The following is a 16638-nucleotide window of genomic DNA, read 5'->3' as shown; positions in this document are numbered from 1 at the left end:
CTCAGGATGTAGCTGGCAGCTCATTCTATACTCCACTTTTCTCCACTGCAGTAAACCCCATTTCCCTCCCAGGGCAGGCTAAACATAAAACCAGTTAAGTACTTTGACGGGACACACAGAGCTTCTGCAGCAATCATGCATTGAAGCAATCACTGAAGTGGCATTTTTAAAGACACCTTTCAGCACCATGACACTGGCAGGTGAGCAGGTGACCCGTTCTTGTAAATCTCATGATGGGCTATAGTAAGATATTTGAGTAGAACTAAAAGCCATTTATAAACTGTACAGTAGCTAATGGATACATTTCTACTGTGTAGTAATGTATTCTTCCAGTGTGAATGGCAAAAAATTAATAAACAAAATAAATTATAATCTACTGTTTACCACAGTATACAGATGCCTAATTCAGTACCATGTAGAAGCTCTTTGGCAGCAATTACAACTTTGTATCTCTACAAGTTACTCACAACCAGTGAGCAGTTTATTCTTGTATCTAGAACCTTTTGTCAAATAGTGTGTTCTAATACCAGAACAATAATTCTCAACATGTGATGGAGAGAGAGTGAGAAAGGGGGTAGAGAGACAGACACTTAGTGTGTGTGTGACCTCTTGCTCCATAAGTAATTTATCACACACACTGTGTTTAGACTGGAAACTGTTTCCATGTGAAATGGGCCTCTTCTAACCTGGCTCCTAAATGACACCATTTAAAGGGACTAAAAATAACACATAATGGAAACAATATGCTACTATTAACATACATTGTTTTATGTTGTACAGGCAATTCTACATGTAGCTTAGGGGGCAATCATGCAATTTAGTGTTCATTTTATAACCTAAACGTCTATGCATATGAGACCTTAAAAAGCCCATTAGAGCAAAATGAAGGGCATCCTCAAACCCACAGGTTGTCAAAGAGCCAGTTTTGAGTCAGTGGAGTAAGTGCTTATGGTTGGGGGCAGCCAAGATATAGTTTGCTTAAGCCAAAGTGGGATGTCTTTGAAATCCCAAACTTTAAATATTTTGGACGCTTCTGAACCTGCCAAATATGTGGGGGATTAAGGACTGAAGAATTTCAAGGACTACAAATTTTCAGAGCTGGGTGGAGTGTAATGGTACAAGAGAAAGTTGTTTAGCTCCAGGTTGTACTTTGAGATACCCACTGACCTTTGACCCATGGAAGTTTTTGCTCTTCTTTGGGTCAGAGAAGGTAGATGTCAGCGAGTTGTTGGGAAGAGTAGGCAGCTTTAGGTGCTGTCCAAACAGCGAGGTTGATCCTTCCTGCATTACCATTACCTGCCAGAAAGAGTAATACACCACAATAATCTGAGACTGAGTTTTGAAACATTTTTCCTTTTCAAGTTTCCAATCCTTTAGACAAAATGTATCTCTTAACAGTAAAGGTTTCGAGCACCAAAGGCTTGTTTACTTATTATTGGACCATCTTTAAAACATAATTTCATAAGACAATCTCTGTTCCCAGTTTTATATTACCTATACAGTAATTTAAGTTGGGAGGCACAAATGTAATTAGACATAATTAATAACTTACATTTGCTAATTTTATATCCTGATACTGATACATACATAATATCACATCATCTGTATATAAAGTACTTTTGCCTTTTAAATGGTACTTTAATCATCCACTATAACCTATCCATCCATCTATCCATTCTCCAAACTGCTTTTCTTCTAGTGTCACAGCGGTGCTGGCGCCTATCTCAGCAGTTGCTGGGCAAGAGGCAGGGTACAACCTAGACAGGTCGACAGTCAATCATAGGGCTGATGCACAGATGAGGCGGACAACCACTCACACACTGTCACGCATATGTTGTGTGACTGTGGCAATGTAGTGTCACCAATCAACTAAACGTGCATGTCTTTAGATGGTGGGAGGAAGCTGGAGTACCCTGAGAGAACCCACAAAGACGCGGAGAGAACCCAGGTGTGGTTAACCCAGCTTAACATAAATACTAGTAGCAGAGAGTGAAATCTATCCAGCATACATCCAATCGATGGCCACTTTATTAGAACAATCTAATCAATCTAGAATTATTTTTTTAAAAATGACCCTTTGCTGTATGAAGTATGAATTAAAAGGCAGATTTTATTAGGCTAGTGCACTGCTGTATTCTTTGCCAAGAACTGAATACATTCAAACATGTAAAACCAGCTATTTTTGCTGGACTATCCCACACTCATTATAGGACTGAAACTACAGCCAGAATATGAATGTAAAGACAGCACAGCACAGCTGCTTCAGTGTGGCTATGCTGGAGAGCTGAGGTACATGGCAGGAAACGCTCCAGCTAGGTTGAAACCACTTGTATTATTACATAACAGTTTTTTTGTGTCTCATCTTTAAATAAGCATCTGCGACTCCAAAAAGTGTTGGAAAATTTTGTAAGTCTTACCTTTGAGTCTTCTGAACTACGTTTATGAGGATCTCGTTGCTGTGAATAAGAACAGAATAGAGAGATATTACCTACAGCTTTGTTCTAAGATTGGTACAATGATTTAGCTAAGCCAAATACTCATTTATTATTGTCTAAATCTAAATTCAAATTGGAATAAGGTTTGGTAAAACTTGTACAGTGTAACTGAAGGCCATAAACCTTGAGTAGTGAGACTCTCCTAATGACAATGGAGAATGTCAGTTGCGACATGGTCTGTATCAGCAAATGAGCCCTTTGAGGGTAAGAAGGGGGTGAGGGGCAAAGTAAATAGAGAGCACTTAGCTACAGTAATAAAACCTCCAGACAACAGGAGTCCTCAGCACAGGGGCCAACTGAATGATTTCACCCGACACTAAAGAAGCAACTAAAGGTAAACTGATGCCAATTTATCAACTGTAACAGCTACAGAGAACTTTAATGATGACATCAGCTGATCAATGTGCAGCTAAATTTTACAGTTTTTCTGCACTAAAAGAGAGAAAGAGTACATGTCATCCGTATTCAACTGTATACTGCTCAATAATTCTCCCATAAAATGACAACAAGTTATACAAAAAGCTCAGACAACACTTGTCAATCAATAAAGCTTGCTTTGAGTGGGAGAATGGAAAAAAAAGAGGTGGTTAGGTTCGCCTGCTAAACTGTCACAGAATTGTATTTGGTGTGTAGTCACATTTCTCTTCTGTACAAGCGTTGCTGTGCCTAAAAGAGATGATTCTAAATTTTTCTACTGTCTACAAATTTCATGAACATTTCAAACAATACTGTGTGTTTTCAAAGTCTCAAATATAATACAGTGACAAGACATTTTAGAAATTGCTAATGACATTTTAAATCAATCTATTTATTTTTGAGCTAAGAGAAGGAACTGGACTGTTGAATATGATGTATAAGCCACAAGAACAATAAGTTAGACCTATATGACCGTGTAATGCTACATAAATGTAGCTTATATAGTGCCTCCTGAAAGAGGGCACCGAGTTACATTGACTTTTCCTGAAAAAATAATGGATGTGTGTTGCATTAAGCAAAATCACTCAAGTCCCAGCCTCTCCCCTCACAAATCCTACCCCTCCGGCTTTCAGTAGCTTCCTACGAAACTCCTCTGTTGGGTTGTTGAAGGTGAGCTTCTCACAGCGAAGATGATTGACAGGTGGGTGGCCTTCCAGGTGTAGGAACAGGTCGTAGTCAAAGCGAACTTTCTTCGGTTCTTCCTGAGGAAAAGTGGTGATCCACCCATAGAGGAGGAAACAGCAGAAAAATCAGGATTTTTCAAATAATATGCTCTTTGAGCAACACAAATATACCTGAAGGCTCCTTTCAGATCCAAATGTTTCATCCAAAATACTGACCTTCACATGAAAGGTTTGACATATCTTTTTAGTTATTTTAGAAATTCCACTTTGCTGTCCAAGTACATTTAGTAAACTCAAAAAAGCCATAGTTAATCATAAGAAAAGCAGTATATGAATCCTCTATCACAGTACATGTAATTGTATATCAAATATTATTGAAATAATAACTATAATAACTATGGACCAATTGTAAAATAGTAAAGAGATGCAAATGATGCAAATATTCTGGCTTTTATCCAGTCCAGCAAATGCCATATCTATCTATCTGATATCGAGGTGTTTAATCCCAGTGATTCAAAAATACACAAATCTAATCTAAATCAAGTTTTGATTTTAAATATAATGCAAAAACAGAAATTGCTAAGAATATCAGATATCACCCAGCAACACTGAGAGCATGTATGGTAAAAATGTTACAACAAAATGTATGATAGCTGACAAAGATGTATCATGTCACAGAATCCACTGCCGTATCAACTTTAGTCTCACAGTAAGGAGCTGCAAAAGTCTACTCAATTTTGAATCAGTGTTAGTGGCATCATGCAGGTGTAAGTGTTAAAATTGTGAACAGGTCAATGATGTCTTCAGATGTCCATCTCTAAATCAACAAACTAGCTAAAATCTCCTGTAGCATGCTGGCTTCAGACAAAACACACAATGGAAGCCAATCAACCTAAAACATAAAATTAAATCCAAGAGAGGAATTAAATATACCTTGTTTTTGAAGTACACTTCAATAGGCAAGATGAAGCCTGCGTATCCAGACTCCTCCACTTTGTATGGTGGATCTTTGCACACTGGAATGAATAAGAAATTTGCTATTAAATAGAGACCATTGACCTTCAACGCAAGGTAACTGACAAAACAGAAAACCTAGTTTAAATTTGATTAGTTCTGTAAAGTGCAAATCACACACTCATTCAACCACAGTTGGGTGTACTGCTCAGTGTCTGTGTGTGGATGGTTGCTGGCAGAGAGACAAACTGATAAACAGTTCAATCATTATTATCACTATCAATGAAATTCTTCAGATTATTGTTATATTGAACACATTTCGTCAACATTTTGTACACTCAGTATCGGAAAACATGACTGTTGCCGTGTGAAAGTCTAAGTCTGTCACTGCACATACAGAGCTTCTAAACCTGTGTCTCCATTCCCATGAGATCTCATTAACTCTCATCTTCATCATCTGCGCTGGTGTATCAATACAAAAACTGTGGCTTAAATTAGAATCGGGGCCTTTAAAACTCATGAATCCACCCAGCTGATGATAAGTGAAGAGACTTCCCCCTAACACCCATGGGTGTATAATGACAAACAAACTACTAGAGCTCAGGTGTTCCTCCCTAGACGTGTGTGTGTTTGTCAGTCTAAATCTCTGTGGACCCTGCAGAAAAAAGTACCAATTAGTATGGGGATACCTGAGTGTTTACAAGAAGAACAGATAAAAAGTGGCTTAGTATTATTAGTTTTGACATGATGCTCATATCTTCTGCGCAGTCTTCTGAACTAAATTCCGTTTTGTCCTGTCTGGTTGCCCCAGCCAAACCTGCCGTACAATGCAGCATCAATACAAACTCAGGAACTGCACTGCTTACAGTTAATTTGGAGCCAGCGCTTGATTTCAAATATCAACAACCCGGCCAAGAAAACTGATCCCAAAGTGGCCCAACTCTTTGCTGGTCTAAAACCAAGAACTGATTATGCCAGGAACTGGATTATCATAACCAACAAGGTCAACTAAAACTTTGTTGTAACGATTAAAAGATTTTTCTGTGAATCAGATTTGTTTAAAAATGGTGCGATTGATACCAGCATAGTTGATGCTAGGTGGATAGCTAAAGGCTAAATCTAACCAAGGCTAACATTAACACCATATGTTCAGTGTTAAGAATCAGAATGTGTTTGGTATTTACATTTTTTCTCATTCATCTCAAACTAAGCTTTACTGACCATGCCTTTCATCTCTGAGGCAAAGAGAAGAGAAGATCCAACCCTACATTACTGAAAATACTACCCAAGATTCTACTGTAAGGCCATGCTTCTAGTCTTCAGGACTTATCCAGCACCATCAGAGCAGTGACAACTTATTTATTTTCAATGTATTCTTTCCTCTAGGGAGCAACAATTGTTTTCTTCTTTTGCAGAGAATTATTACAGGAAGGTCTGAATGTTGCAGCTTAAATGCAATATTATCGGCTGCATTCCTACAAGGTTGAAATGCATTTTGAATGGGGTCTTACTGTCTTCTATACCTTCATGTCTGATATTGAGATCAGAGCTCTAGGGTGGGGGGGGCAATAATGCAGGGCTCCGTTTGTGTGAGCTTGTTGCAATTTTGAACTGAATTTACCTAGGAAACTGTAGATGACACAAGGCAATGTCTACTTAATGCAGGGCTTTTAACAATAGGCAGAGTTTGTGCAGAGCATTTGACAAATAAATAAAAAGTGTGTGGCTTAGGAAGTTATTATAAGTATAAATCTTCAGGAGTTTAAGAAAGTAAACTTATAATTTAAATAATTTAGTAAATCTGGTTTTAGCATATGAAAACCTATAACTACCATTAAAAAAAAAAAAAAAGTTAAGGCAGAGCAGTTAAGTTACTACATCATGGCTTTGTCCTCATTCATGAAACTCACCAACTCTAATTTTTTTTAATGTTCTACCTGATCCATCCTCCTAGGATTACTGTTACCACAGACGTGTGAAGTCAATGCAACCAGCTGACTCAATCAGCTGACTTGTTAATCTTAAAAAAATGAAACAAAAAAGTAGGACTTTTTAATGGGAATTTCTTACTTCTGAAAAACAATCCAGACATTCTGGCTTCTCTGTGGTTCGCTATTAAAAAAAACAAAAACATAGTAAAAGAGTCATGGCTTTTGACAGCTTTGCTCCGAGTGATGGTACAAATGATGGGAGTCATCCTCAGTACTGACCAGGCCTTCGCATCAGTCTAGTCATTACTGTGCTCTCCTGTGTCCTTTTGGAGCTCCGCCCCTTCAGGAAGCAGCATTGATTGATGCTTCGACTACGCTGAGGTCGACCTCACCGCTGGGGCCAAGCCATCCAGAACCCAATACCACTGAGTAAATATTATGGGTTACAGTTAATTGTGCAAGTGGGTCAGGTTAAATTACAGCCAGCTAAAAGAGCCCATTTACCCCCACACCTTTACATAAACTGAGGTGGAGAAGGAGATGAGCTGAACCATCCTAAAATGGAAAGAAAAATGCACATAAACTCTGTACATGTATTGGAAGAAACTTCCAGCAGAACACGGTTCAGGGTGGGCAGCCATCTGTCTCGACTGGTTGGGGTGAGTGAAAAATATGTACACATGGCTTTACCAATAAGCTAATACTTCTCTAGGGCCACTTGAAAAGTATGTCGGGAAATCAGAGCTCAAAGAGAATACTGTTTTTAGTACATCAACTGTACTGTTGAATTATAGATTTTCTTGCATTTTCAACGCAACAGATTTTGTGTTTCTGAAATAATTAAGTAAGCAAATCTTTATTATGGTAAGGAGCAGTCATGAATTAGTTGAAATTTTCTGAGCAAATACTCATACTCATTAATGTAAACTGAATTTCTTTCTTGATTGTTTATGAATAAATCAACAGTTAAAATAGCTTTTTTTCAGCTGTGGGAATATGTTTCACTATTTCCTAATGTTTTATAGAGCCAACAATTAATTGGTTAATTGAAAGAGCAACATATTTGAAAAACATTACGCCTTCAGTAGATAATTTCCCGGAAGGTGCCCTGCATGTGTATCATTCTTTTTGAATGAATATCACTTCAGCTATGAACATGTATAAATCCTGTCAACTTTTGTGAAATCCCTCAAAAGAAATGTAAGCTGTCACTCTTCAAATAACAGTTCAGTCGTGTAACAGTTCAAATAGGAGAAAACTTCTGAAGCTTTATGAAGACACCAGATAAATTGACGAAATGTGAAATTGGTGCAGCATCTTAGCTGGGGTTCAGTGGTTCAGCTTGAAAAAGTTACCATTATCTGGAGGAGCGTCTGAGATGCACAATGCAACCACTGACCTGTAACAGGAAACTTGCCAGTGGTCACAGAGGCTTTCAAAGAGGGGCAAGGCTGAGTCGTTTATTAACATGGCCTTGGTTTAAAGTGAGATGCCAATCACAGAACAATGCCAGTCACTACATATTTGCCCTTTCCACACAGACTGGTTTGTAATGAGGCCAGGGCAGACAACAGGCTTGACCATAAAACAAAAGACAAGACTGCAAATAAGAAATTCTTCAGTGAAGCCTTGTGCCTAAGATATTAGCTCCTCCTGCTCACTGACTTAATAATAGGTCTAAATGATTAATAGGTCCCTACAAATGACAAACCCAAGTCTCTAGCTGTCCTTAAACTTAACAGAACTTTTTAGCCCATTTTAGTTAGTTGTTTTGGTTTTATGGCATGAACCAGTAAAGAGAAAACAAAAAGATAAAACAATAATAAATAAATAAATAATACTCTTTTTTAAGTTCCAAGACGAATGTTGTTCTTTTTGTTCTCCTGAGCTGCTGTAGAAGGATATCTTTTGTTGCTGACTGGTTGAGGATATTCCTACAGTGTGGTTGGAAATGAACTACTATCAGTGGAACAAAAGAGTTAAAACTGGCATAAATTAGGCATGAAATGATGAAAAATGGTAACATTTCTAGCAGTTAGTATTACTGTCTCAATTTAAATTGAGTAAAAATGTGGCAAAAAAACTCTCAAAAAAACTGCCTACTATAGACTTGCCTGTACGTTATTAATGTGCAGACACAGCTAAGTAACTTACATCAATATAAACTCTGGGGCCAGTCTTACAGACTCACTGTCCCTTGATAATTCACGTAGATACTGACCTGCTTTCTGTAAGTCAAAAGGCTCAGGACTTGTTAGCACTCACATACAGTACATCCTGCCCTTATGCAAGGGTAAATAACTAACAAGTACTTTGTGTACGCAGTGCGAGTATGAATATGATTAAATATAAATGACCATTTTGAACAAGGTGCTGTATATTTTTTAAAACAAACACATCATATGATAGTATTGCAGTCAAAGAACAAAGAATTCGCCTCTGTAACAATGGTGGGTGCTGATTAGCTGATCAGTAGGTAAGCCCATCCATACTATCTTTTTGCATTTAGAAGGATCCTTACACACACCACAGACACAAACAGGCTCCTATTAATAATACAATTAGAGATATAAACACACACACAAATATAGCAACTCTTTATTTCTATTCTTTAAACTTTATTTATCAGTTACATAAAAACAACACCACACTATAGTTTCTCCACAGTCTTATAGGAGCTCTCCTGAACCTAAAAGTCTCTCACTAATAAGATAAAAAAAAACCCTAACATAAATGGGGTCAAGATTATTCATTACCGTAACACAAAAAACAGCCGATTCACTGGAGAAGCGCCTGACAGGTGGCCTGCTGTGACAGTTAAAAGTTAAGAGGTGCTGGGCTTATGTCTTGTATGTTCATTTCGTTAAACCGGGGCTGATTTTCTTGGCAGAATTTACTGCCCAGCCCACTAGTGCTGAAAACAGCAAAGTACAAAAAAAAAAAAAAAAAAAAAAAAAAAAAAAAAAAAAAAAACTGAGCTTGGATCATAACAAATTATACATGAACAATACCATATGCCCATCCTGGACTAAAACCACATAGGTGTAAAGCCACACCCACCTCATGGGACCAAACACAGATGGAGAGGAAGACTGGAAGGTTAAGTGAGGGGTGGGGGATGGGTTGAAAAATCACAGGGATGCTCTTGATAGCAGGTCCCAGACATACAGCGCACACAGTGGGAAGAGGTGCTGTCAACAGATTTTTATAACTCCCCTGTGATCCATCGCTTGCAAGAGGTAATGGTGTCAGTTGTCGGTGGATAAAATAATCAGATAGGAATGTCTGGTTTTGACTATGACAACATACAACACATGAAATACTATAACCTGGATAATAGTGGATTTGTGAGGCCATAGCTGATATTAATACTGGAGATACCTTAGCATGCAATGACTTGTGTTTTAAGGAGAATCACTTAATTTGGTTTGTTAGTTGAGCGTAGTGCAACTGTGTTCTCTAATTTTGCAACTATGTAACAGCCACATTGTCTTTGAACTGCCTCCAACATATGCTTGGCATTTCTGTATTGCAATTCCTAATTTATTGACTGACATATTTGCCAATAAAGGCAAATCAAAAAAACTTAAACTGATGTGAAGAAAAAAAAATCACGTATGTACAAAAAAAAAATGTCCATATGTGCAGCAGGCTACATTTTCTTAGAGTTGACAGCTGAGACTCCTTCAGACCTCACATGTGCAGACATGCTGGTGAGGGGAGACTAGCATACAGCTGTGCTTACTGTTGATTTAACCAACTGCTCTTAGATCTTTAGAGGAGCTAATGGAAAGGTTACGGCACCATTAAAACCAAAAAGGGGTCAACTTGTCAGGAAGTTTTCATGAAAATCTGCCATTACATTATGAGATTTCCTGCATACAGAACTGATATTTTGGCTCAAGCATGGTGCAAAAGAAAAACTACAGACTGTACTTGTTCCTTAATGGTGTAAATGGACACAGCAACACATTAGATTTTGATATTTCTGATCTAAAAGTCAAAATTGTGGTTTGGTTAACTTGAAATTCCCTGACTAGTTAAGAGCAACTTTTAGAAGTGAGTATGTCTCCTCTACTGGCAACACTGTTCAGTGAGTCTGGGGCACAGAAGGCTTCAACAGCACCTCTGCAAATGAAGAGAAGTTGTAGAATATATTTCTACAAAAAATAATCAAAAAAGTTTTGAAATTTTTTTTTAAATACTCTCAGTGGGCAGAATCTTTCCTTTTGCCACAATGTGATTTTTTCCTGTACCCACACCAACACACAAATAAACATTTTGACACATAATAATTTGACATTTCTATTTGTCATCATGGCTGATCAGATGAAGAACAATGACAAAACAAGGGAAATAGCTGCAAAAGTACAGACAAACTTAAAATCATGAAAAACAGCATTTTGTTTGCAGTTAGTATGTTACTAAGAACCACGTTTTGGAGTCATGCAACAATGAAGACCAATGAAGAAGTTGTGGAGAGGAGAACGCTGAAGCTGAGCAGCTCACATCCTCTCCACACCTGTTGGTCAAATAACATAGCAGCTTCAGTCAGAGACTTCTCTAGCTCTGCTGTAAAGGAAAAGTACAGGAAGTCATTCCTGCCAACAGCCATCACCCTGTACAATGACTAGATATACAGACAGTAGAGAGCTATGCTCTAGCTGAGCTATCGCTAGTGACAAACTTCATTATATTTTATCAAATGCATATCTTGGAATTGCATAGTCATCTTAACATACAATACACAACATGCTTAAGAGTTTTCCTGTTTAGTTCGGTAGATTTGCAGTTTTGACATCTCGTATGCAACTTAGGTGCAATTTTGTTTCTGTTTTGTTTTGTTAGATGTGTTAAGATGAGTATTATGCTCCTGTATTATTTGTATTATCTTCTGTGCATGCTTCTCTGTCTTCTCTGTAATGGGAGTTCACTCATTTTTATTATTTATCTAACTCAAGAAGAATTTAGAGGTGGACAGAAACACTTAAGAGTGTCATCATGTAGCAAGGCAATAATCCAAAACACACTTCTAAATAGGGCTTCATCAGAGGGAAAAGTGGAAGGGTCTAGACTAGACAAGCCAGTGACCAGACTTTAAATCAGATTTGTATAATTTAATTTACTTATCTATTCCATTAACTTAATTAAACTTGTATTTATCTATTACAGAAGGTGTTATGTTCTTTGCTATTTAATGCATGGAGATGCCAATCAAAAGCTGTAAATCCTAATGTTTGATTCACATTCATCTTCTAATCTTAAACCTATAATTGGCATACATTTAGTAATAAGTTTTTTTTTTAATTTAATCTACAGATATTTAGATTTGTTTGTACAGATGATTCAACTGAAGAGTTTCATGACATTTAAAGCAATTAAAGTGCTGAAACTATGAATCGTGTAGTGCCGTTTCTGGAATCTTCAAAATACTGTCTGTAAAATATTCTCCTAATTACATTAATAAATAAACAACATAAAACATTAATTGATAAATTGTTAATGTAAAATTTTAAAATTGTAAAAAGCCTGACAGAATTTAACAGACAAATGTGAGAGTTTCAGAATTATTGACCTGCAGAACAAACCCACAGGTTGAATTTACAGTAAGATAATACAGAAGTTAAAACCAATGTTTTTTTTTTTTTGCTTGATAAATTGCTCACACAATTAATTAGTTCTTATTAATTTGGACTGAATTAAAGCACTCTAACACTGTAACAGCAAAGTTGATTTCAACTATGGTAATTCCACATTTTGGCTTTGTTTATCTTGCTGATAAAAAGGCAGACCATGGGTGCTATTCCTGACTCAGCTTTGGTGTGTGGAGGTGCTGTAAATAAAAGACAAATGTTTTATGGCAGGGTCGAGTGAGAAAGGATTGAAAGAGCTGCCAACAGACAGCCCATATAAACCACGCTTCAATAAACCACTTCCTCCAACCTCCTTTCATTGACTGAACCCAGGGAGAGCCGGCATTTACAGCTCAGTTCCTGTTATTTGGTGGTGGCTGCCCCGTCAATGTGCACCTCCTCCCTTTCCCTATCCTTTCATGCCAGAAGCAGCAGCCAGCCTGCAGCTTTCATGGCTCTTGCTTTCTTTGTGCTCCACCTATACAAGTAGGTATGATTTCCGAGGAATCGTAAAACAATTACTGGCAAATTCCTGCAAGTCTTTGATTTCTGCCAGACATTGTAAGAGGGGGGTAAAAAAGGGGGTCATATAGTCTTTTACACATCAGAGTCAGATATTGTCAGCTAAAATCCACTGTACACTCACATTTGCCGCTAACGTACGCAGCAACCGTCATCCTTCAGAAATGATCTCTGAACATTTTTGAGCAAGTAAGCTTTAGACGATCCTCCAGCTGCTAGATCAGACAAAATTTTCTGGTCCTTTCTGACTGGACCCTTGACATCTCAACTCAATCTTACCTTGCAAAATGTCTGCAGATTCTGTATTAGAATATTATGTTCTCCCAGTTAACGATCAGCAATCTACGCTCTCCTCTGCATGAGGGTTGCATTTTGTTTTGGATGTCTCCCAAACAAACTCAAAGTTAACTATTTAAGCTGTAGAGCAGGTCGGTAATCACATTTGTCTTTGACATTGGGTCATATTTTGGAGCATTTATTTTAACTTTGACTTATACCTTCACCTTGATTCTTTTAGCACTTGCAATAGATCTGGATGTAACAGCCTCTGTCACAGTGATTTGTGATTTTGGCTCCTCTCCCCATTTGTCAGCCATTCTTGTTGCATTTTGCATTAGCAAAATATTTGTCTCAATCTCTGACAATGTTTAGCACTAACTTTTGCAGACACCCAACCTATGCCAGTTCTTGAAGTGTCCTGCACTCTCAAATGATCTAGAATATCTTGTAAATTGGATATTTTTTCTCCTCTCCTTGTTGTTAGTGGACCTTTGTGCATGGTTTTTATTGCAAGAAAGTAACAACATGTACCGTAACTGTAGTATTTGCAAGTGCTCATCAGGGCTGTATATGTGAGACATTCTGGGACAGTACAGAGTGAAGGCCAGTAGCAGTGATTAAACAAATCTGCAAGTTAATATTATCAGGAATTGTTGCAATTGCAAATTCCAGATGAGAAGGAGTTTTGAAGTGCACTCTGTCCTTTTTTTAAATTTCTTCTTTATTTTCTGATTTTGTAGACGCTAGTTCCTGGGTGGTTCATTCAAAGTTCGTTAGCTATGGTTAGCTCCTCCCAGACTCATAAGCACACCCGGTTGATTTGTTTGTGCACATTTTCAGACTTTCTGCTCACTATAATCTAAAAGGATTTTCAGCAGGACTGTGTACATCCACATTTTTGGGACTTCAGAAGCCTGGTTATTTAGGCCCCAACAGGGGCATAATAAAGGGCACATTCCTGCATTCCATACAGTATATGACAAAAGTACAGATTTTAAATGTTAGTATTCAGCAGATGGAGCCAAATAGCAATAGAAAATACAACAGTTGCCCATAATTTCCAAACAAAAGACGAGTAAGCCTACTTAAATATAATTACACTCTGCCTTTTTTTTTGTTCCTGTCATTTGCATCTTTCCTCAGTAGGTGGGTGTCATAGAGAAACTCCAACCACCATAACCTCCATACCATCAAATGCTTGTTTCCCCATCTCTTAGTGTTGTAAAAGTACAAAAATTTATATCACAGCCTTAGGCTAGACTGTGGTGTAAGTGATGAATAATTGATGCTTGATGCACAAATGAGAAATGATTAGTACTTAAACTAGTGCTTAAATACAAAAGAGGAAGTGCACTGCTTTCCTTTAAGCTAAACATAAGACTGAACAAAGACCTGTTGAGCACATTGCCCATATGCAAACAATTGTTTTTTTTTCCACACTTGGGTTCTAGCAAATCAATCAATCAATTTAAAAAACATCCCATGTGGCATCTTATCTTAAATGCCCAGGAACTACTGTCTACAAAATCTTAAATCCCTATTTAAAAAGTCACTTTTGTCTGATTAGATTAAGTAAGATATGATGAAGTCGCTATGGAGGTTTGAAACATTTTTCAGGCAAGCGTGAGACAAAAGATACTCATGCACACATGTAGAGGAAAGCATCCTTCATCTTCTATGAAAGTATCAATAACTACTATCATCAGAGCTCAGAGAGATCACATTAGCTAAGCCACAGCAAAGAGGAAAGGAATGCACTGCAGCTTCTGAGACATAATTCAGCCTGAGGATCTGTATCTTCTGCATAGGTCACTGCAGCGACTTAACTTATGTGGTATGTGCACACAAGCCACAAATTAAGCCCGAGCGGAGGATGAGGGGAGTTAAAAGGTTTCATGCGAGCGTTCCAAAGAGCCCAGGAGATGGCCAGAGGCTAACATGTTGGCCCAATCATTAAGGCATCAATCTGTGGGTGTGTGTGTGCTGCGAGGGGCTTACACTGTCGCCAATCTGGCTAACAGAACAGAACGCTCTTTCTTTAAGGAAAGCAGATACTGTTCCACCCTCGACTATTGTTGTCTAGTTTGACTTGAAGGCCTTTTGAAAACCCCAAAAATAGGACGTATAAACCTGAAGCTTCAGATGGTGTCCCAGTGTAATCGTTGGCGAAACTTACACTTTCACAAGTTTCAAGTCACAGGAGCATGTGTCCCGTTTCCATTAAAAGGGCTTCTAGGATCAAAGGTCAACCCTCCCACCTTCTGAAAGCAGTGCACAGCCACTTGCCTAAACTTTTCATCGGCATGCAGGATGGGGCACGTCCTGTCATAATGGATACATAAAATTGTCATGGCAATCATTTTAATGGGACGACATAAACAGATCATAGTCTCTGACACACATTCCTATTGGAAAATAATGAGGCAATGAGTTAAAGATACGCCCATGATCACCCTCAAGTCAGCAGAGGAGAAAATAAGAGGGAGATTGAATTTTTAATAAAGGCACAAGTATTCATCCCTAGCTGTCGGGCACAGGAAGTTCAGTTCTGTTCTGCGAGCCAAATATTTACTGCTGAATTACCCTCATGGACTCTAATTAGATCTACATCTTGGCACTTGTGGAAGGTTTTAAAGAGCCATTTCCACTGTGAAAGCATTGGCAGGGGGAGAGTTGTGACCTGTCAGCCAAACCATGTTGGGTTAGCCCTGTGGATGTACAGCTCATATAGCAAATGTCTAAAACCAGAGCTGGAAGATCCTCTACAGGTTGGAAATGTTACAGTTTTTCAGTAAGTACCAGCTGTACTGAACAAATTGCAGTGGATCAGACTAAACATGACTTTGCACATGAACATGTTGGACACGTGTGTCATGTTTGAACCATGCTATAATGTTCCATCGCATGCGTATCATCAGTTGTGCTACTGCGGTCTGTAAAGGTCAAGTTTATTCAGGAAGTTCCAACACTTAAAGCACAATCATAATCACAGCTTGACGATAGATCTACACAAACATTACACGTAATGATTTTATTCAGATATTTCATTCATACAAATCACACAAAATATATAACATCATTTGGGCTTGCTCACAATACTAATTCTATTAATGATTAGAGTGTTGGTCCACTTCTCTGTGAGTCATGTCATGAGCAACTCAATAAAAATACAAATGTTCAGTAGTGTAATATATGTATTATTATATACCATGTGTCATGTGCTTTTTTCCTCTTTCAGCCTCTGATTGAGAACACATGTAAACTTTCTTGTATCACCTACACCCTAAGCATTCCAGTCTTCTGAATGATGTAAACCATCTTTTCCTGCCATGTAATTTAATTATTAGATGCTTACTATTTTTGCTTTTCAAAGAAAGTTAACTGAACATTCTCTATACGTTCCACTACAACATAGGAATAACCATACAGTTAAACAGACAATGCTTGATCATAACTAATTCTATGCTAACCTTAGTAAGTTCAGAGGAGGGGAGAGGAGAAGAGGATAAACAAAAGTGAAATCATCATACATTCTTGTCTTGTGCCAATGATACAGCTAAAATATTCTGTTAAACCATCAGCTCCTTTCCCATGATTAAAGTTTAGAAAACAGACTTCAGAAGACAATGTCAGCAGTAACTGACAGCAAAATGAAAATAATATTTAATGTGGTATTATAATGATCTGTCCTGTGAGCTGCAGAAGACACCAACCTCTTGTTCAG

At 37.9% G+C, this 16638-nt stretch overlaps 1 protein-coding gene across 2 annotated transcripts in view; it reads right to left on the bottom strand.

The window, feature by feature from the left end:
* The window catches only part of mllt3 (MLLT3 super elongation complex subunit), a 43967-nt gene that overhangs the window by 21038 nt on the left and 6291 nt on the right, over window positions 1–16638 (bottom strand). For both annotated transcript variants that reach the window (XM_026353547.1, XM_026353549.1), the window contains exons 3-6: window positions 4529–4611; window positions 3530–3673; window positions 2418–2456; window positions 1168–1296 (exon numbers count right to left, since the gene is read on the bottom strand). In XM_026353547.1, the coding sequence (XP_026209332.1) occupies window positions 1168–1296; window positions 2418–2456; window positions 3530–3673; window positions 4529–4611 (395 nt within the window). The remainder of the gene's footprint in view (window positions 1–1167; window positions 1297–2417; window positions 2457–3529; window positions 3674–4528; window positions 4612–16638) is intronic.

The sequence above is a fragment of the Anabas testudineus genome, chromosome 18 (assembly GCF_900324465.2).
Source record: "Anabas testudineus chromosome 18, fAnaTes1.2, whole genome shotgun sequence".
Lineage (NCBI taxonomy): Eukaryota > Metazoa > Chordata > Actinopteri > Anabantiformes > Anabantidae > Anabas > Anabas testudineus.
The sequence above is the reverse complement of the archived record's forward strand: the minus strand, read 5'-3'. Positions and strand labels throughout refer to the sequence as shown.